The sequence below is a fragment of the Clarias gariepinus genome, chromosome 8, assembly GCF_024256425.1.
Source record: "Clarias gariepinus isolate MV-2021 ecotype Netherlands chromosome 8, CGAR_prim_01v2, whole genome shotgun sequence".
Taxonomy (NCBI): domain Eukaryota; kingdom Metazoa; phylum Chordata; class Actinopteri; order Siluriformes; family Clariidae; genus Clarias; species Clarias gariepinus.
The window spans coordinates 4,667,469-4,691,226 of NC_071107.1; the positions used below are offsets into that span (position 1 = coordinate 4,667,469).

General features: G+C 40.7%; 1 protein-coding gene across 2 annotated transcripts in view; it reads left to right on the top strand.

Annotated features, from left to right (window-relative positions):
* The first annotated feature begins 3,735 nt into the window (after positions 1-3,735).
* galnt7 (UDP-N-acetyl-alpha-D-galactosamine: polypeptide N-acetylgalactosaminyltransferase 7) overlaps positions 3,736-23,758 on the top strand; it is a 28,768-nt gene continuing 8,745 nt past the window's right edge. The window contains exons 1-6 of one of the 2 annotated variants that reach the window (XM_053502117.1): positions 3,736-3,994; positions 7,399-7,844; positions 18,219-18,385; positions 20,870-21,000; positions 21,125-21,204; positions 21,585-21,767. In XM_053502117.1, coding sequence (XP_053358092.1) covers positions 3,872-3,994; positions 7,399-7,844; positions 18,219-18,385; positions 20,870-21,000; positions 21,125-21,204; positions 21,585-21,767 — 1,130 coding nt within the window. In that variant the 5' untranslated portion in view covers positions 3,736-3,871. Of the gene's footprint in view, positions 3,995-7,398; positions 7,845-18,218; positions 18,386-20,869; positions 21,001-21,124; positions 21,205-21,584; positions 21,768-21,987; positions 22,171-23,758 lie in introns of both variants that reach the window. The other variant, XM_053502116.1, reaches the window with a different exon arrangement.

Genomic DNA, 23,758 nt, shown 5'->3' on the forward strand with positions numbered 1-23,758 from the left:
GAGATACAGAGACAGAGAAGGAGAGATACAGAGAAAGAGAGACAGAGAGAGAGACACACACACACTGAGACAGAGAAAAAGAGACAGAGACATAAAGACAGAGAGAGAGATACAGAGAAAGAGACAGGCATAAAGAGAGAAATACAGAGAACGAGAGAAACAGAGACATAAAGAGAGAGACAGAGAGAGAGAGAGAAAGACAGAGAAAGAGAGACAGAGAGAGATAGACACAGAGAGAGAGAGAGAGAGACATACTGTAGAGAGAGAGAAAGACAAAGAGAGAGAGAGAGATAGACACAGAAAGAGACAGAGAAAGAGAGAAAGACAAAAAGAGAGAGAGAAAGAGACATACTGTACTGTAGAGAGAGAGAAAGACAAAGACAGAGAGACAGACATAAAGAGAGAAAGAAAGACAAACAGAGAGAGAGAGACAGAAAGAGACATGCTGTACTGTAGACAGAGAGAAAGACAAAGACAGAGAGACAGACAGAGAGAGAGAGAGAGACATAGAGAGAGACAGAATGCTCAGGGCTCAGATTTTCACTTTAAGACTGTGAGTTTGCTCGTAGACATTCACTCATAAATAAGTAATGCAGCTTAATGCACTGGAAGTTCGCAGTCAGCCCTCAGACTCAATACTAACCCAGTACTCTAAAAAAAAAAAAAAAAAACACCTGTTTCGTTTTTGACTGTGTTGCACCTGGCAGCCCAAACCTTAACCCTAGCCTTAACAATCACCAAAACTTAGGTGTTATACAGAAATAATCCTAAACTAATTACAGCACCATACCTCGAGTCACAGAAAAGGTCCAAATCAGCCCTGTAGAGGAAAAACTTAAAAAACTGTAATGTTTCATCGAATTTAGCAGCATTATAAAGTTTGGTAGGTTTCTTGCCCTCCATGTGAAAGGCCCAGGTTCGATTCCCAGCCAAGGCACAAACCCCAGCCCCTGGACGCAGTGCCAGTCCCAAGCCTGGATAAAAATAGGAGGGTTGCATTAGGAAGGGCATCCGGCGTAAAACCTGTGTCAAGTTGTTATTCAGGTCAGTCCCCTCAACGGGAGCAGCTGAAAGACCAACAACAACAGCAAAATGAAAAAGTTGTAACTGCTATTTATTAATCAAATTGAATTAAAATGTTATTTGTCACAGTATGATAGGCAGTGAAATGTTTATCCAACTGTCTGTGACCTAAAAAAGGAAAGATAAGATAGCATAAGAGGAAAGAAAGGTAGAACGATTTCTCTGCAAAGAAAAGAATGTAACATTTTAAATCTTCAAATTTACAGTTACAATCAAATAAAATAAAATGAAAATAGAAATACATAAAACGTATAAATTATACAGAATGCACAATATAAAAGGGTGAAATATGGGTAAAGATATGGCATGTAGGTATGACAGTAGCTGTAGGAGTGAAACATAATGTGTGACAGCAACAGTGTTTTTGTCCATGTTTTAAAGAGCAAAGTTTGTCTCTTATTTCTGTGTAAACAAGAACCAGCAATGTGCAACATGTGTGTCATATTCAAATGTGCAAAAGTGCAGTGTGGTTAGTAGTGTAGTGTGCTCCAACACAGGTGTGAAGGAAACAAAGCAAGTCCAATCTGTTGAGTCCTATGTGGAGTCCTACGTGTAGAAGCTCCTCCTCAGTCTCTCGGTGTTGGCCTCCCGGAGCGGAAACGCTTTCCTGATTACAACAGGGAAAACAATTCATTGTCAGGGTGGCGGAAGTCCTTCAATATCTTCCTGACCTTGGTCCAGCACACATGCTGTAGATTAAGTGTAGGTCAGGGAGCTCAGTGCGGATGATGCGCTCAGCTGATCACACCCAGGTTGTCATGTTTCCCATTGGGATGCTCTTTATGGAGCAGCAGTAAAAGTTCCTTAGCACCTTGAAACACGGCTTAAGGTCTCCCAGGCATCTAAGGTGTTAGAGACACTGCCAGGCCTTCTTTAGCATGTGGTGGATGTGACAGGACCATGACAGGTTCTGCGTGATGTGAAGACAGAGGTACTGGAACCTATCTAATCTCTCCAGTGAGGACCCACTGATGACAGGTAGTTCCTCTGCTCCTTCATCCAAATCCACTATCACTCCTTTGTTTTGCTGATGTTCAGGAGAAGGTTGTAACGCCGGCACCAGTTCCTCAGATTCCTAATCTTCTCCAGGTGGGGCTTGTCGCTGTTATCAGTAATCAGGCCTACCACAATGGTATCGTCGGATCAGGTGGTAGTTATGGAAAAAGTTCTTAATGTTACACAATTTTTTGGTGATTTTAGTCCATGTTCCTGTTATTAATTGTGCAGAGAATTTCCACTTTTATTATACATGAAAAATTGAGTCCAGAGGATAAAAGATTTATTTATTTGTTACTGCCTGAAAGTTCAAAGCTCCCTGATTCAATTCCTCACTCAGGTTACTGCCTGTTACAGCATGAAGTCAAAGGAATTGTCTGTAGACCTCCATGACAGAATTGTCTCGGGGCACAAATCTGGGGAAGGTTACAGAAAAAGTTCTGCTACTTTGAAGGTCCCAATAAGCACAGTGGCCTCCATCATCCATAAGTAGAAGAAGTTCGAAACCACCAGGACTCTTCATAGAGCTGGCCGGCCATCTAAACTGAGTGATTGGGGGAGAAGGGCCTGGAGGTGACCAAGAACCCGATGGTCACTCTGGCAGAGCTCCAGAGGTCCTCTGTGGAGAGAGGAGAACCTTCCAGAAGGACAACCATCTCTGCAGCAATCCAACAATCAGGCCTATATGGTAGAGTGGCCAGACGAAAGCCTCTTCTTAGTAAAAGGCACATGGCAGCCTGCCTGGAGTTTGCCAAAAGGCACCTGAAGGACTCTCAGACCATGAGAAACAAAATTCTCAGGTCTGATGAGACTCTCTGGCCACTCTACCATATGATTGGTGGATTGCTGCAGAGATGGATGAGAGATAAGGCTGTGACATAAGAAAATGTGGAAAAAGTGATGCGCTGTGAATACTTTCTGGATGCACTGTATATATCATTTCATAGTAACATGCGGTGTATATGCCATTAAAGTGATCAGTGTAAGTGGAGTGAAAAGCACAAAAGTATTCTTTTATTTATTCATTTAAAATAAACCATGTTTGACTTTAGATGGACCTACAGGGACAATTCCTACAGGGAGATGATGTAAATCCTTGGTGAATATGTTTAATAGTGAAAGTAAGAGCATTTCCATACACACACAATGTGGATTGGGACTAAACAGCTGTGTGGCCGTGGGGAAACCAAACTAACCAGAAAGGAAAAAGTCTTCTAGTTTGCTAGGAAGCATAAAGATTGGACTTTGGCGTGATGGAAAATGGTTGACCCAGAGCGATGGGAGGCTCAGGGTAAGAAGGGAAGCAGACGAAGTGATCATACATAGCGCCCACTGTACCGGTCTGTGGTGGCAGGGTTATAATCAGCGGTTGCTCAGGTCTAGACTCATGTGGCAACATGTGGCAAAAAAAAAAAAAAAAAGAAGTCAGCTGACGACCTGAAATGTGCTGAATGAGATGTGATGTGAGGTTTTCACAACAAGGTCAAAAAGTTTTTCCTTCCTGATGAAACAGATTTTTTTCAAGACTCAGACTAAATGTGGCCACCACATTGTGTGCTGGAGTCAAAGCTAAAGAAATCTTATTAGTGTGTGTGTGTGTGAGAAGGGTTTGCTCGGAATGATTCGTTAAAACAAAGAACCGATTCCCTCACGACTCTCTGTCTGTTCATTGCGATAGAGGCAAGAATCAAGTCCAGTCCAGTCAGTTTCCAGGGCTAGCACTGAGCATTAAGCTAGCTCTGGGCGCTGGAGGAGTTGGTTTAGTATCGCGCCGACACCACTTGTTTCCACGATGAGACTTAAAGTCGGGTTTATCCTTCGCAGTTTGTTGGTAATCGGCACGTTTTTGGGGCTGGTGCTGCTCTGGTCCTCTCTGTCCCCCAAACCGGGCGATGAAACCCCTTTCGGCAGACACGTGAGTTAGCTTATTTTCTTATTTTTTCCATAAAGTTTTTTTATTTGTAATATATTTGCCGGTTGTTTGCATTTAATTTGCCTGTTTTTAAGCGGTTAGCTAGCAAACGCCATCATGCTAACCAGCTAACCAGTGGCGTTGTCATGGAGATGTGTTTTAGCTAGCAGGGAAATCCGAATAGCAGACCCCTGTTTAAGAAAATTAACATCATTTATTACATTATATTCATCATTTTAAAAAGTTTATGTTTTTTTTAACACAACGTAGACGTTATAGTCTGCATTGTAGTGATATTTTATTTGGGTAAATGTGCAGTTTGTTAGCTGAGGAAGCTAAGCTAAAGTATGGGAAGACCACTGAGTGTAGGCATCATGCAGAAACCCGGAAGTGAGGGAATTAATCAATAAAATGCAACCAATCGGTACAACATTTAAAGTTTTAAAAAGTAGCTGTCGTTTATCTAAATCAGTGTTGTATGTCCTTGATCTTTTAGTTTTTATGATCATGCATGCCCCAGGTCAACTACAGCTTCATCTAGCTGTCTGTCTGTCTAGCTAGCTGTCTGTCTGGCTGGCTGGCTGGCTAGCTGTCTGTCTGGCTGTCTGTCTGGCTGTCTGTCTAGCTGTCTGTCTAGCTGTCTGTCTAGCTGTCTGTCTAGCTGTCTGTCTAGCTGTCTGTCTGTCTGTCAGTCAACATTAAATCCTGTATTCTGGTGACAGTGGATCTGTAGCTTATACTTTTCCAGGCTTGAGGCAGGAGTACTCCCTGAATAAACACACACACCCACACACACACACAAATTGTAGCCAGCGGTCTACCTACTTCTGTGTTAAAAGTAATTTGGAGGAAACCCACCAACACGTATGGAGAGATGGATCATATGAAACTCCACAGCTCAGTGTAGTGATTCCATCCATCCTTTTATTCTGTATGATTTAAATAACTAAATCTGCCACTATATTATTAATTTAAATGCCCAAATTAAAGTGCACCTCCCCTCTAGAATTTGCATAATGAGAGCATTAAAGTAATGAGTAGCTTGACAGTAACATATTGAGGAACTGCTCTTCGCATGAATTTGTGTGTGTGTGTGTGTGTGTGTGTGTGTGCGCCCACACGCACGCTATCAGTAACGAGAGTTTAGGCAGAATTTTTAAAAGGACACGTGGCAAAGTGTCAAAGGCACAATGTTAATCATATCTCAAACCGCCGTGTTAATCGTGTTGCGACATACCTCAGCACCGCACAGAAGGACTCTTACTGCTAAACAGAGCTTCTTACAGTTCTTTACTTTATAAACTGTCTGTATTTAAGGCAAAAGCTACATGATCACCTTTACCCGCTTAGTATCGATGACTTCCTTGCTTCCGTTTATTTGTATTCATTTTTTAAATGTGAAACGGTATGCATAACTTTTCAAAGGCCTGATTTCCTTCCTGTACTGTTTTCATTTCCTGAGACGTTACTTAAATGTGTGTGTTATTAATGCATTCTCACTTTGTGTGTATGTGTGTGTGTGTGTGTGTGTGTGTGTGTGTGTATATATATATATATATATATATATATATATATATATATATATACACACACACACACACACACACACGTGACCATTGCGCACAAAAAGTGCTTACATCCAAGGCCATAATTTCTAATCGTATCTTGTTTTGGCTTTAAAGCAGAAATCCTTGCTTAAGCTGAATGTTTTTACTTTGTGTGCTGATGATAAAAAGCTTAAAATATTAAACAAAAACAACTTTGAACAGCACAATTCTGTGTGTAATATCTACTTGAGGAAGGGCCCATCAAAGGACAGATTTGCATGATGTTCCACCAGGAAACATACATTTTCAAAAACAATTTCAATAGTGAGTCACCACTCCACCTACATGCATGTTTCTGGGTAACAACCTTTGTTTGGAGTTTCTTATTACATAGAAGTGCTTCTGTTTCTCTTCCCAGACAATCACAATTTATTATAACTTTTTATACCTGAGATCCGGTCTATATTTTTAGTAGTGGAAAACATAGAGATGGGATATGTGTGGTAGGAAAAGGTGTACAAGCAACAGTGATGACTGCTGGGTTAAGATCATTAAGCAAAGCTGATTTGGGAACTTGGGAGACCCTCGAAAGCCATGGACTGAGGCTGGAGTCGGCGCATCAAGAGCCACCATGCACACACGTGTTCAGGAAACTGTTGCATTCCTAGGGTTCAAGTCACTCCTGAATCAGAGATGACATCAGAAGTATCTTACCTAGGCTAAGGAGAAAAAGAACTGAACTGTTGTTCAGTGGTTCAAATTCCTCTTTTCAGCAGAACATGTTGCAAAGCAAAGAATCCAAGTTGCTTACGGTCCAGTGTGAAGTTTCCACGGTGGGTGATGATTTGGGATGCCATGTCATCAGCTGGTCTCAACACAAGGAGATTTAAGAGCTGACAAGCTTTATGGAGATGCCGATTTCCTTTTCTTAGCACCTGCCCACAGTGTCAAGACTACCACTAACTTCTTTGCTAACCATGATATTATTGTGCTTAATTGGCCAGGCAACTCACTTGACCTGAACCCCATTGAGAATCTATGTAGTACTGTCGAGAGGAGGACAAGAAACACCTGACGCCATAATACAGATGAGCTGAAGGCTGCTATCAAAGCAGCCTGGTCTTCAGTAATGCCTCAGCAGTGACACAGGCTGCCCCGCCACGATGCCCCGACGCAGTAATTCATGCTTAAGGAGCCTCGACCAAGTATCGAGTGCATATATGAACAGAATTTTTTTGCAATGTAAATCCTTTTTTTTATTGATTTTAGAGAATATTCTAATATTTTGAGATGATAGACTTTTGATTTTCATGAGCTTGCTTATATATAAATCTATAATTAAACCACAGAAACTGTTTAGCAAGTTAGTATCCTGCAACATGGAATCAATAAGCAGATGATGAGAGAAAAGGAGTGAGAGTTGTTGTGTGTGTGTGTGTGTGTGTGTGTGTGTGTGTGTTTCCTTTCTTTCTTTCTTTCTTTGCTGTGACCTAATTTAAAGGAGGCAGTTTTTGCCCTCTAGAAAATTCACGACAGTTATGTTAATAATTTATGCAGAATGGGGAATAAGGGCTGTGCAAGACTTTGAGAGAATATTCGGGTCATTTTGGAAAAGCACACCCCTGAACTTGTTTCACGTTCCATTGTTACTATAATTAACATGAACGCTTTGATCATTATTCTTGTGTCAGTTCCAGAGCTACTTTGAGGTTTAACACCCTGCAAATGAGTCCTTTGTGTGTGATGTTTTTCCCTCACGTAACTCATAAGACTTCTCACTTTTTAGATGTTAATGTGTTGTTCATTTAGGTGTTTGTTTACCGTGCACCACCCCCCCCACCCCTCCTCTCTTATTTCCAGGAACCCCGAGACGCCCCGAATCCCGTCCCGAATCTTCCTAATGACGTGGAAGATAAGTTCAAAGCCGTGGTGCCTTGGCCTCATGTGGAAGGCGTGGAGGTGGACCTAGAGGCCATCAGGCAGAAAAATGGAGGAGACAATCTAAACCCGAAGTTCAAAGCCCAGGACCAGCAGAACATCATCCGGAAGCAGTACGTCACGTTCAAACCCCACACGAATGTCTACTCGGATCCGGTCCTGCGGAGAGGCTCCTTGGGCAACTTCGAGCCCAAAGAACCAGAACCTCCAGGGGTCCCCGGGGGGCCAGGAGAGGGGAGCAAGCCGTTTGTTCTGGGACCCGAGTATAAAGATTCGGTGCAGACCAGCATCAAGGAGTTCGGGTTCAACATGGTGGCCAGCGACATGATCTCACTGGACAGAAGCATCGGTGACTTACGGCACGAAGAGTGAGTATCCGAGTGGGTCTGATCTCCTTCTCTTGTTTCTCTTAAGTTAAGGGGCCAAGCAACTTTTAAAAACAAGATTTATGTCTGCGTACAGTTTTTGATTTCCTGCCTGTAAAGCTCCACTGTAAGTCAAACGACCTCCTCGTCACCTCCTGCGCATTACTGATAATAAATCTAATCTAGAGACCGAGCCAGGCTAATTAGGAAATACAAACTAGACCGTTGTCATGGTTACGGCAAGTTAATCTTTTGAAGATCATGTTAATATTGGAATGCTAACAGCAGAATTATTTAAGCTGAAAGACGTGTGACGGTCATATGCAGCATTTCTCCCTGAACAGGGTCGGTAACATTCCCGCTCACGCCCTCAAAAGTTCATACCCAGGCAATTTAACGTCAGTCTGAGTAAGAAAATCTTAAAATAGTGACGAGATGCTCGTTGGAATTCATTCATGCGAGTGTTTGCACACATGTTGTTCATTGGGGAAAAAAAACAAACATTTGTAGCCTGCTCATATACCTGAAATGTGTGTAAACACTAAAATGTGTGTGTGTGTGTAAACTAAAATGTGTGTAAACACCAGCTAATGTGAAACCTCAACTCGGTCAACTTTAGATATTGACATAATTGAGTTCACTGTGTCGAGTGACTAAGAAGAGCACCAAGTGAACATCTTGTAAATCGTGGTCAGTTGTTTTTGCTAGAATTAATTAAAGAATATTAAAAAAAAAATGGAGTGAGCAAACACACACACACTCGTGAATCGAGAAAAGTGAATGATTGATTCGGCTATGGGGCAAGATATGGATATGTGTGTCAACTGAGGACAAAAGAGTGAGTCAAAATGACTTCAACTTTTGTCCTTCAAGATTGAGCTAAGCAGACTTTAAACCTGGGCTTATGCAAATGTTTCTACATAATGTAATTAAAAGATTGATAATTAAGGCCTGGGGTTTTTAAGTTTTAAGTGATTATTAAAACCATTTTAAGCGGATTTTTTTTATTCAGTTGTTTCCGAGTAAATACTTTATTCTGAATAGCAAAGTGTTTGGTCCAATGCTTTTTTTTTTTTTTGGTGTTTGTCTTTGTTTTAGACTTTATAATTCATGGATAATATATAAAATATAAATTTTATAGTATTTATCGTCTGATTTCTCTCAAGCTGCTGTATATTCTTACAGGGTTTTTGATGTATCTAATCTCTGTCTAAGCTTTCCTAGATGATGGTATTGAAGCAGCCAATCATAAACTCAAAAGATAAAGCGATAGTAGGGATGCACCGAAATTTCGGCCGCCGAAAATTTTCGGCCGAAATAGCATAATCGGTTTCGGCCGAAACGTAAAAAAGCGCCGAAAATAAAAGCCGAAATTGTCGCCACGCCTCTCCCATCCTCCCGTCTCGTTCGCGCTGTCATTACGCATCAAACACGGAGTATGTCGGCGGTTTGGAAGCACTTCAAAGTTTCAGATGGGGACAGCAAAGTTGCAATATGCAACATTTTTTTAATACAAACAAAAAGAAAATATTTTAAACATGTTTTTTAATGAAGCCATTTTCGGTTTCGGTATCGGTTTTCGGCCAAGTGCATCCAAAAATTTCGGTTTCGTTTTCGGCCCAGAATTTTCATTTCGGTGCATCTTTAAGCGATAGTCTCTCAAAACCAGAGGTATTGCAGAACATGTAAGCTAATTGAACTTAGCACTGTCGCCTTGCAACTCCAGAGTCAGGGTTCGATTCTAACCCCGAGTCTGCATGCGTGGAGTTTGCATTTTCTTCCCGTGCTTGGTGCGTTTCCTCCGGGTACTCCGGTTTCAGAGACCTGCAGATTAGGCTGATGAGAGTTTCCAAATTGCCAGAGGAAAGGAAGGAGTTTGTAATTTTAGATTGTTTAACTTTTGTAAGTTTACCTAAATAATAGTCAATCGGTTCAATTTACCAGAACTGATCGATAAAAGATCAATAAACGTTTAAATCACACAGTTCTAATGATCACCGCACACAGCCATTCCCAGAATTAAAATTTTTAGACCTGTGTAGATAAATTATCCAGTAAAAACCCGGTCTACATGAGGAAAGCATTATAACGATTTCAGGGTGTGAACAATGGAATAGGAGGAGGAATTGTTTCATTTGTTTTTGCATTTGTGGAGTTTTTGGAATGTTGACTGAGCACTTGCACCTTTTGTAGACTTTGTGCTTTACGTTAATCCACACCCTGTTCACAAACAAATGTATTTCTCTGACCATGCACGACGCCGCATCATGAAGAGTCACCGCTCAGAGTTTGTCACTTTCTGATCTTTAGTCCAGGGGTTAAAAGTGTTGGACTACAGATTTTGTAAAAAAAAAAATTCTGGGGATAAACCCATCATTCTTTTTTCGAATTGTGAAGGGCTGTTCGACTGTAATCACATTCCTAATGCACATTTTTTTTCTTTCTTTTTTTTTTTTTTTTTTAATGATGTATCACGTGGTCATGTTGATATGCAGTGATCCTAAAGCAGTGGAAATCCATCCTTTTAACCTTGTACTGCAGACAAATCTAATTCAAAACCTTCGGATCAAATTGTGAAATTTGTCAGTAGAACAGGATACGTGGGAGTGACCGAAACGAATCGAATACTTTGATAGCTTGCAGATCAACAAAAAGTTGTTCCCAGCCATTACCCCGCCCCCTTCTCTCTCTCTCTCTCTCTCTCTCTCTCTCTCTCCCTATCAGTCACAAATATATTATCCAATACCTGATCTCCTGATCTCTAAAGCTCATGTATAAGGAAGTAGGTAGATGGCGCTTTCCTCCAAATTTGTTACATCATAAGGTTTGAAAAGTCACCCATGTGACTTTTGTGATTTTTTTTTTTTTTTTTTGGTGTGACCATGCCCATGTCATTTAGAAATGATCTAATCCTCTGTCACACAACAAGCACAGTCTGAACGGCATTAAAAGATCAAGAGCATTTACACCTTCGGGATTAATAGTGTCCTTTGTGGACAGACACACCTCGCACCTGGCAAGCGCCTCAGGTGGAGTACATGCAAGCCAGCGAGTTGAAGCGTAGTACGTGGTGTGCACGAACCCTACGGTTCACTCTGCAGTGATCGTGACGAGTGTAATATTCGCACGTTCCAAGTATTACCTGGGGACCTTGTGTGATTTAGAAATTAACACACATACACATACTGTATAATGTCACGATATACAGAAGAACGTTCCTTACCACATGCTGCTTGCTATACACACCATCCATCTCCATCTAATCTCCATGTTTTAACTTCCGCTCTTCTTCCAGGTGATACTAATCCCAAACAAATAGTGCTTTAAGTCTACTTTCTCCTCCTTCAAGGCGCTAACCCCTTTACTGCATGTCTTCTGTGTAGGGACAATCAAATCCGAGTGGGACGATTTGCAATTAAATTATCCAAACGTGTCTCCTGAGGAAGGGAATACATTTTAGAGAATTTAAGAGGACTTAAACACCGTTTCTCGGCTGGAGGAAAAGAAGCCTTTCCTTATTAAACACATTTGTAGCTTTGCTAACAATCAGAAAGTTCACTTATAGTGCTCGTAACAGTGACGGTTTCATTCTTACAGGATAACAACAAATTTGCAAATAGTCTTTTTAAACATGCGCTCGAAGAGAAAGGAGAAGGATTTGGGGATGGATAGAGGCTGCAAATGAATCCAGTCAGTGTTAGTCTCACGCAATTGAAACGTCTTGGAACCTCATTGTTGTGTTCAAACGTTCTTTCCATTTGTCATTTCTTTCATGCTTTCCTCCTTGGGTGTGTTTTATAACAAGGAAGAAAGGAGTGGCTCGGCCGTGCTTTCCTGAGCAAGTTTTTCACGTCGCACACCTCCTGGCTCCATGAAAAAAAAAAAAAAAAAAACACAAAGTAACCTAACGAGTTCTGCACTACAGAAATAGTTGTCCTGTTCAACGTAACTAGATTCATACTGAGTATTGAGTACCAGCGCTAAAGCTAGCCACATCCTGTCTTTAAACATCTTTACGCCACAGCTTTTACCCCCCTGTCAGTCACGGTCTAAAAAAAGGGACGACATAAAAGATCAGTAAGATGTGTTTATCTCATGCAAAGAGGTTAAATGTGAAGCAGAAAGCAGCAACTGTGACCATGGATGCAGGCCAGGTCTAAAACAAAGCTGCCCTGTGTTTCATCAGTTTGCATATGAGGGCCTGAGAACTAGATCACATCCTGTTCATTCACATCATTAATGCGTCTAGTTTTAATTTTTTTCTTTTCTTTTTTTTTTTCCTTCCCCCAGACTTTCAGAGATGTAATTACTCCAGTGTATCTTCCAGTTCCAATCATAGAAGCGCTTAATTACAGATTAGGATTATTAAATAATCTCGCCAGAAGGTGGTGCTGTCTGCCAAGAAATTGATGGTGTGGGACGATTTCCGCTAATAGTGTATGACAAGGAAATGATTTTGATCCCTCGAACTTTGTCGATGTAAAAAAAATTATTATAGACAATTAATTAAATGAGGAATTACCAGGGGATATCTTGGTGAATTTTTTTTTGGGGGGGGGGGTTTAATCTGATCGCTTAAAGGCAGGTGACCTCGGAGGGCTGCAGCTAAGCCTGTGCGTAAATTAGAAGTAAAATGTTTAGATGAGATTATAATGTATAAAATTAATTTTATACAAGATTATAGTCAGGTTCATATCAAAATAATTTAGATTATAATTCAGTACATTCAGGTTGACGGCTGACTTTGCATGATGGGTGCATCGCTTCATCCGCTTCCTGTCTTACCTTTTCTGCAATAGGCTCACCAGACCGCATGACCTTTTTCCATCATTTTAAAGTCCACTCTTTATGCTTTCTAGCAAGACGAAGCCTTTTTTTCTAATGAGTCGCACTAACCAGTAAGTTTCTTATGGTTTAGTCTCAATCCTGTGACTTCTTCTATTAAAATTTGAATGTTTAAGTGATCTCTGATCATACTTCTCCATGATTTCTTTTTCTTCTTTTTTTTTTTTTTTTCTATCACACTTTTTCCACAAACAAGGTATACACGTCTTTTGGCATAATTATTTATAAAAATAAAAAAAAACACACGAGAAGCTGCTTACTGCATCACTTAGGTTTTACAAGAATCGTTGCAGCTGAATCATATTAATCACTGCAGGAATTTCCCTTCTGCAGTAAAAACTTGGCTAATCATGAAATCGCTTTTCAGATCACAGCACAATTTCCCTAGTTACCCCGTGATAAAGAAACATTCAAATTGAAGTCTTATCACGTTCATGCAAAGTGAATAAAGTGACAAGTCTGCACAACTCCATCGAACGGTCCCTCGAACTAATCCTGCGGCGCGTGGTCCGACGTTTCTTCAGTTCCCTACTCGCAGTTTCGGTTTCTTACTTATAGTCAGTTCTTATCTTCTTATTAACTGTTGGATATGTAACAATGGAAAGAAATCCTAGTTTGACTTCCAGTTAAAGCTTGGAAGGAAGAGGTCATTGGTGCCTCCGGTGAGGGCACAAAGCTTGCGTCGCTTTGCTAATCTGCCAGTACGAGGCCAAGCTTGTTAGCTGTAGGTGTATTGTCTCTCATTGGAAATTTAGAAAACATGTTAAGGCTAGAAAATATTATTCGCAAACTAAATGTGTACTGTATGTAAAGAGAAAAGCCAAAAAGCACAACAGGTTACTTTTTCACATAAAATAATTGTAATAATTCAATTCACTGATAAAGCAGACAGGAAGCAGGCTCGAATCCAGAAACAGGACGGTGACGGCCTTCAGCCAGTATGTATGTATGTATGTGTGTGTGTATATATGTATATATATATATATACACATACAATGTGTGTGTTTGATTGCAGGGGAATGGGTGTTCTTCTTACTGTACTTTTCTTTTTCTCCTTGAACTCATTTTGTCATTATCCAGGTTCCTGTGTTGCTCTTCAGGGTCACATCACAGGCCTGATGATTACTGATCCACACACCGTACTGATTTATACACCCAGCCTCATACAAAACAAGACCTCGCACACACATTTTCGTTATCTCATTTCTTCCTTTATTTACCCCCACACACACACAAATGTTACTCAAAAGCCCTTTGATTCAGGTGGCGTCCCTTCACACACTCTAGTTCATCGTCTTTCTCTCTCTCTCATTCACTTACACTCTGCTCTTCTTTTTCCTCCCCGTCCCCTGAGCTTTGTTCAGATCATCCACGCTTTTGTCAGTCACACGAGCCTGTGGTCTGAGACGTCATGGGGTCGTGTCATTACCAGCATGTCCTCTGCAACACGACACATCGATTCAGGTGCAGGCTTGACGTGGATCAGAAGAGCATGGAGGCAAGCCGCTCTACCTGTTCCATGGTGTTTTACGTCAGCAGTCTCATTCATCCACACACACACACACACACGCGCGCGCAAACAAACGAGAATAGTTCCGTGTTCAGCACAGTTGAGTTCACTGAGTCAGCAGGATATGTTCACTCAACCTGAGAAGTGCTACAGCTGTGCTCAGTGTATATTTAATATATTTAAAATCTTGATGTTGTTCTGTACATTTTTAAGGCACTTCCGTTATCTTGTTCACCTTTTCAGCATCCTCTCACAGTGCATGGTGTTCTCACTACCAGCGATCATTCTCCTCTGGTTGGTTTGGCAGTTGCTGACTTTTTGAGAAGCACAAGTCATGAAAAAACACTTTTAAGGAGGGAAAAAACCCCACAGCCCTTATTTGATGGTTTCACTCGCTCATTTCTCGAGTTATACATTTAAATACAAGCATGATGATTGTTTCATCTTGAATGAAACCACAGGAGTTTCTGTAATGCGATTTTTATATATATATATATATATATATATATATATATATATATATATATATATATATATATATATATATATATATATGCATTGCAGACTCAATTTTTTATCACTTTCCCTGTCTAAGGGCACTAGATAGGGTGCAGAGCTCCGTTTGGTTTGATATAGTGTAGAAAGCAAACATAAGGTATGACGCAGCTCGGTGGAGATAGCTTTGATGTGTGAAGGATTATGGGTAATTTGCTGAGCCGTGCGTGCAGTTCTATGCTGCCACTTCTAGTGATAAAATGCTATTCGGGATTAAATATCATTTTTCATCTCCTGCAGTAAAAGTGAGGTGTTTAAAGAGCAAATGACAAGTCTGTTATAGATTTATACACACACACGCGCACACACACACACACACGCACGCACGCACATTATAGTTTCAGTGTCCGAGCTAAGATTGAGCGGAATAGCATCTGCACAGTGGTGATGGACGAATTATACCGCAGTGGTTATACACACTGCAACAGAACAGCTCCAGTCAGAAGTTGCATTTCTACTGATGGAGTGTGTCGTCCGCTAGTGATGGGTCGGTAAATATTCCATGATCGATCATCGGTTGAGGCAGAGCACATTACATTTACATACATCGGACTTAGATTGCAGGTAGTCCCCGACTTATGAACAACGTCTGTTCCAGGAGCATGTTTGTAAGTCTGATTTGTTCTTACGTTTGATAGAGTGAGTCTTATACGCGTTTGACAAGAATTTGCAAATTACACTTGACTAATTATGCCAGAAACATTTTTTTGTTGACTGTTATTCTTAGTAAGTATATAGCTTCTATATGACCAAAAGTATGTGGACACTAGAGATGGGACTTTATCTTGTATACAGGGTCGCAGGGGGCCTGGGCAGGGTATACCGGCAGACTTAGGGTACTCCCCTTGTCTCCGCGCCCTTAAGCGAGGGGAATCCTGTTTGCTATTTTGTCTCAGAGCTGTTTTCCACTGTATTGGACTGTGTTGAGGATTTCCCGAAATTAGGATTATTCACCATCAGGACAGATTTACAGGACAGACATTTTCTATTATCGTGGTCCCGGACTGATTCATCGGAACCGGTGAGGCCGACTCACTTCTCCCGCAGCCCCACACACGGGCATACAATATACCGGACTTTAGACATTTTAAACATTCACTTACACACTAAGAATATTGTATGTAATTGTAAATATTGGTATCTGGTGCACTGCAGTGTATATATATATATTTTTTTTTTACAATACATGTGTGCTACTTTCATGATTGAACCATGATTGAGCACGCACAGACATCAGCATTATGTTCATGCATGTTTTAGCAGAAAACAATATTAAGGATTAAAATTTATCTTAATTTTTCATAATCGATCGCTCGAAATGCACAGAAAATCAACCGATCATCAACTATAATCACTGATCGTCCTATCAATAAGACCGTACCAGGTTTCTTTCTTGGTAACGCTAGCAATACTGAAACCTGATAGACACAGATACAGACGCTCATCCCATATTATTATTATTATTATTATTATTATTATTAATATTTCAAAAATAAATTTCACACTTAAACTCTTTCCCACATAAGGAAATAGAAATGTTATAAAATCAATCCTGACAAAAGATAAACACAGTATAACGGTGCCATTTTGCTCATCGATTGTTTAGAGCAATATTCTCACGGTTGAAAAATCTTTTCATATTTCCTGAATTCTAAACATTTTTTTTTTTTATTCAAACTTAAAAGTCTCTACATTTAAACACAATTTAATTACGCCACACATTTTTCTGTTGACTGTTAATCTTAGTAAACATATGGCACCTATATGACCAAAAGTATGTAGACACTAGAGATGGGGCGGGAAGAACCGACAGTGCTACGGTGCCACCACTCCAAAATCAAATTTTAATGTTGAAAATTCGCATCGAACTCATTATTTGCTCAGTGTGTTTAAAATTGTAACAAAATCTAATAACAAATAAATATGTGCAATATTATTATGTGCAATAGGTGCCACTGATATTTATTTAAAAATACCTCGCATCCTATAATCCATCCGAGGTATAGTGGTGATCTCGTATCCCTTCCGATACCTTGCGACTCTGTCACACTCATATGCGGTTCTTTCTTTTTTTGCCCCAACCGTAAAGAAGCGGGAAATTCGATACCATGTTTACGGCGTTAGAAGTTTGCTTTACTCAAACGTGCACACAGCCAGCGCCATAGAGACCTGGTGCGTTAAGCGTCTGACCCCAACCTCACTGAGCACTGGAACACCGACCTCACTGCTTGTGTAGAAGAACAAACACACACATCCTCACAGGTGCGCTCTGAAAATCCAGAGAAGAGTGGAGGGTTTATACAGGGACGAAGAGAGAGAATCAATCTGAAACGTTCATCGTTCATCAAGGACGTGTGTGTGACGGTCAGGAGCTGCACACACTTTTATCTGTCTGAGTATGATAAAACTGACTGCATGATGCACTGAATAATCAGAAGCTTTAATAAACATCCTAAGACGATGATAAGTAACATTTCAAAAGCCTTTGATTCTGTTCCGTGTTTTAGTTACTCACTCACTTTCTCTCCGCCGGAGGCGTGTTAGTTTATCAGAATAAACCTGCTGCGTCCTAAATCCTGCTACAGGATATGAGTGTGTGCAATGTGGACAAGCTTTCACTTCATTGGATTTGCGTACACACACACACACACACGCACACAAACACACGTACATCTCTTAAGAGCAAAGCTGTTCGACCATATTTCTGTCTTTCTGAGTTTAAAGAAGTGCGTTCTCACTATCTATATGATAAGAGGAGTCATCGTTATGAAATTACGCAGTGTTAAGGAAGGCCTAAGCTGTTTGTTATATCACACAGCCCTTCCTGTAACTACACACACACACACACACACACACGCCTGCTTTCTCAGTGTGGCTGATCTGTTAGAGCTTACCCAAGCTAAAAATAACCCCAGGCTTCTGTAACTCTGGAGGGCTCAGTTTAGTACTAGTGTGCGCGTGTGTGTGTGTGTGTGTGTGTGTCTGCGTGTTGTGTGTTTAAGCTCAAATGCATCGGCAGCACAAATGCAGAGTAAGTGAGAGCAAGTGTGTGTAAATGAGGAAATGGCACTGGGCTTGGCATTACTGCGTTCCACAGAGAGGAAACCATGAGCAACATGCTGCCTTCCTGTTTCTCTCTCTCTCACACACACACACACACACACACGTATATGAAAACACATTAGGGAGTCGTGCATATATGTGTGTGTAGATCCCTCTACAACAGCAGCAGATTGTTGACCACTCAACCACACACAACAAACCTCCATGTATCCTTGCTTCAGAAGCAGCTTACACACATTGAAGCACACACACACACACACACACACACACACTTCACTTTTAACCGTGCCATATTAAAGCTTAAATTTTTGTGCATTTGTGTATATAAAATAAAACGACTGTCTAGGTCTCGGTTGTAATCTGTGCTTTAAATGTGTGTGTGTGTGTGTGTGTGTTGTGCTCAGGTGTAAGTATTGGCACTACGATGAGAACCTGTTGACGTCGAGCGTGGTGATCGTCTTCCATAACGAGGGCTGGTCCACTCTGATGCGGACGGTGCACAGCGTCATCAAGAGGACGCCCCCCAGATACCTCGCCGAGATCGTGATGATCGACGACTTCAGCAACAAAGGTATCGCACGAGGTTTATACGTGCTCGAAGGTCCCGTTCTTATATACTGTTCCATATCTCTCTGCATCGCAATGACTGACGCATACCCTGTGTCTATAAAAGCCTCTACGGGGGCTTTAAAACCACACAGACACGCAAGGAAAAAGGCTTCCAAGCTCATGTGGAGCCAGTCGGGAGAATTTCTGCTGTATGTAGTCACATCGAGCCACACGGTACATGAATACAACCTTCCAGCTGTGTTCTCTATGTACAAGTCAGGCGTTCGAGTCAAACCGGGACTTGTGATGATTGTGATTCCTGGTGAATGAAGGTTTAAGAGCGATCGGCGTTTACGGGCGGTTACGGAAGACCCCCTACAGTCCTGACCTCGCTCCAAGCCATTTTTCCACACGTCTGTGCCAATACAGGGGTTCCTTCCGATCACAGCTCCGGCGTACTGAGAAAACTTTCTATCTTGATGAGTGCATTAGTGTAGCAGGGGATTATATAGAGAAATAAAGGGAGTTTTTAATGCTCATAACTGCGTTCTGTTATCATGCACAGTCGAAAGTCCCGGTTTGACCCGAATGCCCCTCGAATAATGGTGGCTGCTGTCTTGATAACACCATGATGGCAAAAAAACCACCAGGAAAGCTGTCAAGCACAGGGAGAACATCACACACACACACAGACACACAGCAGAGGCGCGCCTGATTTTTTTATCTTAGATTTTTTTTTTTATGCTGAGGAAAGAGTAGGATGTGTTTCTGAGAGTACTGCAGCAGTATGTAAATTTATGTCTCCTATCTGATCAGTCATTTCTGTAAACGTATCAGTAGTTGGGTGGATCTGAGTGAAATCGTACTACGATTAGCTATTACTCTACGCATACTTATTGTCTTTGTAACGTAAGAGTGTGTTGCACATGAGCTGCGTGGTTGGTTTTTAAAAAAGCAAATATGCAAGCGATTATCCTCATTATCCTTTTAAGTTTAAAGATTAGAACTCGAATCTGATTGATCAGAAGCTATAGGACATTCTGCATGTAGCTCCAGCTGTGAAATGCGACTAGTTTTAATATAATTGCTTGGTGCAAATACTTTATTGTTTCTGCACAATAAATTGTACAGCAGATGCTCAGAAAAATCTAATGCTAATAAAATACAGATTTAAAAAACAAGTCCTGAACAAAAGTCACGTTTTTAATCGTTAAAGTTTGTGTTAGGAAATGTTTAGTTAACGGCTGTGGAAAGAGGCTCGGGCGTAAGTGCTTTCGGTCTCGGTCATGATTTCTGTTTCCTGTGCAAAATAACAAGCTGTGTGTCTTAAAAGAGTGTGAGGGGGAAAAGAGACAGTGAGACTTTTAGAACTATAAAGGAACTCATTTGTCTTTTGGATGTTCCACTATGTTGAATCTGACTATAAGCTTTTTAAGTGCATGACCTGACACTGTCATCCTGCGGTGGTTTTTTATCTCAGATGTTTTGTAACATCAGCTCTGACAGGAGCTAATCTGCAAATCACAGGTTTATATTAATGTACTTAGACTCAGGAACTTGTACGACTACAGTTTCTTTATTTAAGGCTGATGTTTTTGAGGTGAGACAATCTGCAGTGTTAGGAAGTTGGAAGTTCAATATGATAAGAGATGCGTTTGAGTTAATATGGAGTCCACTTTCGTTATTGGAGGTTCAGGTACAAAACTGTTTGTGGGAATTTCAGTCATGAACTATTAAGTGACTGCAGTCACACGCCATCAGACCATCTTCATGGTAAAATGGGAACGACATGAACCCCAAGCAAGACCACACAGAAGCATCAGGCATGTCTGTGTCACCAGCAGCTCAGGAGCGCCATGTGTAGTTTGACAAAGAGAGGGAGAGAAAACGGTTGGGTATGAGCAAAGTCACGTAATGCATAAAGTGAACGTATATTTAGTCCGGAGTGCAAGCAGCGCCAGCAGGACTAACATTTATGGAAATAGTCTCAAGTGTCAGAGGTAAAGTCATAACGATGTCTTACACCTTTGTGGTGTTTCCATAACAAGACAAGCTGCACTTTTGATGCACTTTATAAAAAAAAAAAAAAAAGTGATGAAGAAAAAAACAATGGATATTAATTGCTGTTTATATTTTACATATTTACAAGAGCCAACATGTTTTATGATGACGTTACACAAATGTAAAAGGAACTATAAATAAATAAGAAGGATGATCATATGGATAATAAGTTTTATGCCAAATTACTGCAGGGTAGGTGGAATAAAACGCTGGGAGATGCGTACCGTCCTTTTCATGGTAACAGTAACACTTTTTTTTTTTTTTTTTTTTGGTCATTGATTGATTAATTTTTTCCAAAAGTAACCCTCAAGAGCTTTTAATGCCTTACATATATGATGAGCTGTGTAGCCTGAGCTATATACGCAAATCCTAAAAAGAAACCCTGCTTTGTTTCCCCTTTTTATTTTTGTGTCCCCTCTATATCTCTCTCTTTCTCTCTCTCTAGTTCACCTGAAGGAGAAGTTGGAGGAATACATTAAGCAGTGGAACGGTTTGGTCAAGCTTTTCCGCAACGAGAAGAGAGAAGGGCTGATCCAGGCTAGGAGTATAGGAGCACGCAAAGCCACTCTGGGACAGGTAGTGTGTGGGTGCTTTTATTTATGTGTGTGTGTGTGTGTGTGTGTGTGTGTGTGTGTGTGTGTGTGCGCAAGAGAAAGCTCCTTTTAACACTTTTTTTTTTCCTTTTTTTTTCTCTCTTCAGGTTTTAATCTACCTGGATGCTCATTGTGAAGTGGGGATAAACTGGTACGCTCCACTGGTGGCCCCCATATCCAAAGACCGGTATGGCTGTTACAACTCCGTCTTATCTATTATCAGGACTGACTGGTTGAGATGTAAAAAATTGACATTTAAACTGGTTATTCTTGATTTGTTTTGTTTGTACATGTAAACGTTTTCTGATCTGCCCTGTTGTGTTTAAGTTGCACAGTTTTGCTGTTTGAATAATGTCGAATGTATTTCCTTGTGCTTATCTATTTAAAATCAACGCAGGAATGCTCGACAGTGCACTGCGGAGGCCTGACCACAATACTGTGTCTTACTTTAGGAATGTAATCCAGAGAATCCTACTGTAAAAAGTTTAGACAGCGGTCGGTTCCCCGTGTCCGCCGCGCAAGCATAACACGGCCATCTGTGTTGTGGTGTTTTACACGTTTTTGCAGAACGGTTTGCACGGTGCCTCTGATAGATTACATAGACGGCAATGATTATACGATAGAGCCTCAGCAGGGAGGTGACGAGGACGGCCTGGCTCGAGGAGCCTGGGACTGGAGTCTGCTCTGGAAGAGAGTTCCACTCAGCAGCAGGGAGAAGAAGAAGAGAAAGCAAAAGACTGAGCCTTATCGGTAAACATGCCCGGTTGATGCTCAGCATGGTCATTAAACACCCTCTCTCTCTCTCTCTCTCTCTCTCTCTCTCTCTCTCTCCTGTCTTGTGTGTTTTCCCCTTCTACCCTGTTGTTGTACGAATGTGTGTGAATGCTTGCATGGATTGCCCTCCCACCCCACCCCACCATCCCCTCCTTCCTCTCCTTCCTATCCCGTCATCTACCATTGCTGGTGTTAGAACGGTGTGCACGGTGCCCCTCATTGATTCCATTAATGGGCAGACCTACTCCATCGAGGCCCAGGGCGGGGGGGACGAGGATGGCTTTGCCAGAGGAGCATGGGACTGGAGCATGCTGTGGAAGCGGGTGCCACTCGGTACCCGAGAGAAGGACATGAGATTAACTAGAACTGAGCCTTATCGGTAATTTACAACTTAATTCCAAACAAATTGGTGTTGATTTGTGGCTGGTGGTGGGTACAGGCATTGTACTTTTGATTTGAAGCCTTTTAACAAAGTTAATAGCTAGACTCCAAGACATGATCTATTTAAAGAAAATCTATTAAAAGAAAAATATAAAAATGCAGTGTACTAATGCAATTAACACAAATGAAACTAATTATTGACTATAATCAGTTGGGGAGAAAAATAATCATTCACTGCATCATTCGTTCCTATCCATTCTAGATCAACCCGCTAGTTGCTCGCTCTGTACTTTGAATAAAGAAATGGTTTGGTAAAAAGGATAAGTTCATTACATATAGACAGTATGAATTCATTCACTTAGCTTAAACATAGTTAATGTGTGTGTGATAGGTTTGTGATGCAGCTATGAAGCAAACATAGCTAACAAATAATAGAAATCTGTCCCGCACTAAAGGCCGTGTGTAAATATCAGCCGCAAACCTCGTCCAGATTTAACAAAGTGATCTTCAACAGTGTGAATAAAACTTCACCGTGTAGCTGAACAGCTAAAACGTTAACTTTTTGTAAAGATGTCAAAAGCACAGAATTTGCATAAATGAAGTGCAAACTCAATTTGCAGTATGTAAAACAAACAAGTGCTTGCGTTACCCATGGCACAAATGTCAATCACAGCGACTTTAGAAAATCACAGCTTTCTGTGTGTTCGTGTGTGGAGGTAACACTTTAAAACGTTTATTAGACGAAATATTTCATGTATGCAAGACTATAAATAGGTTTTGCCCTTCTCCATGCTTTTAAAAACATCTTTCTCTAGATGAAAATGCAAAAATACAGTTTCAAGGCGCCAAACTAACAGGTATAAAAACATAACCCTTAATGTAAATTTTGGCCAATCAGAAGCCTTCAGTAAAAAATACAAATAAAAATGTCGCACTCTGACATCAAATACAGGAGATATGGCACATGGGGGTTTTTCCCACTGTCCACACATCATTACTGAAAATATTACATTTCTAAATTTATTCATCTAAAGATGTTTTCAGTCACCTAAAAAGGATCAAAAATTCAAAAGACAAAGAAAAGCCTGTTTATAAAAAAATGCCTGTGTAAGTGTGGAAAAGACTGACGTTAATGAGGATTTTCCTCAAACCATTTCTTTAACTCTGGTTACAGAACGCTTTAAAGCTATAAACCCTACATAAAGTACTGTATTTTATGGACAGTGAGCTGCAACTTCATTTTCCCTTAGATAAATTGTAAGATGTCAATTTGTTGGTGTTTTTATTGGAAGAGCAAAAAAAAAAAAAAACCTGAAGCGCTGTTTTAAGCACAGTATATGTTTATCATATATACAAAGTATGTGTTGCTCCTTATTGTCCAGAAAATGCAGTGTGTCATAGATTCTCTCATATATAACTGACAACATCCCACTCTGTGACTCTATAAAATTCCCAGACTGAAATGCAGTCGTGTTGAAAAGTTAGTATCCCCTTTCTTAATTCTGATTTTTTTTCTGTAAAAGCATAATAAAAATCATCTGATCTTAGTGGGTCTCACTACAACCTCGGATGAACGACAACATACA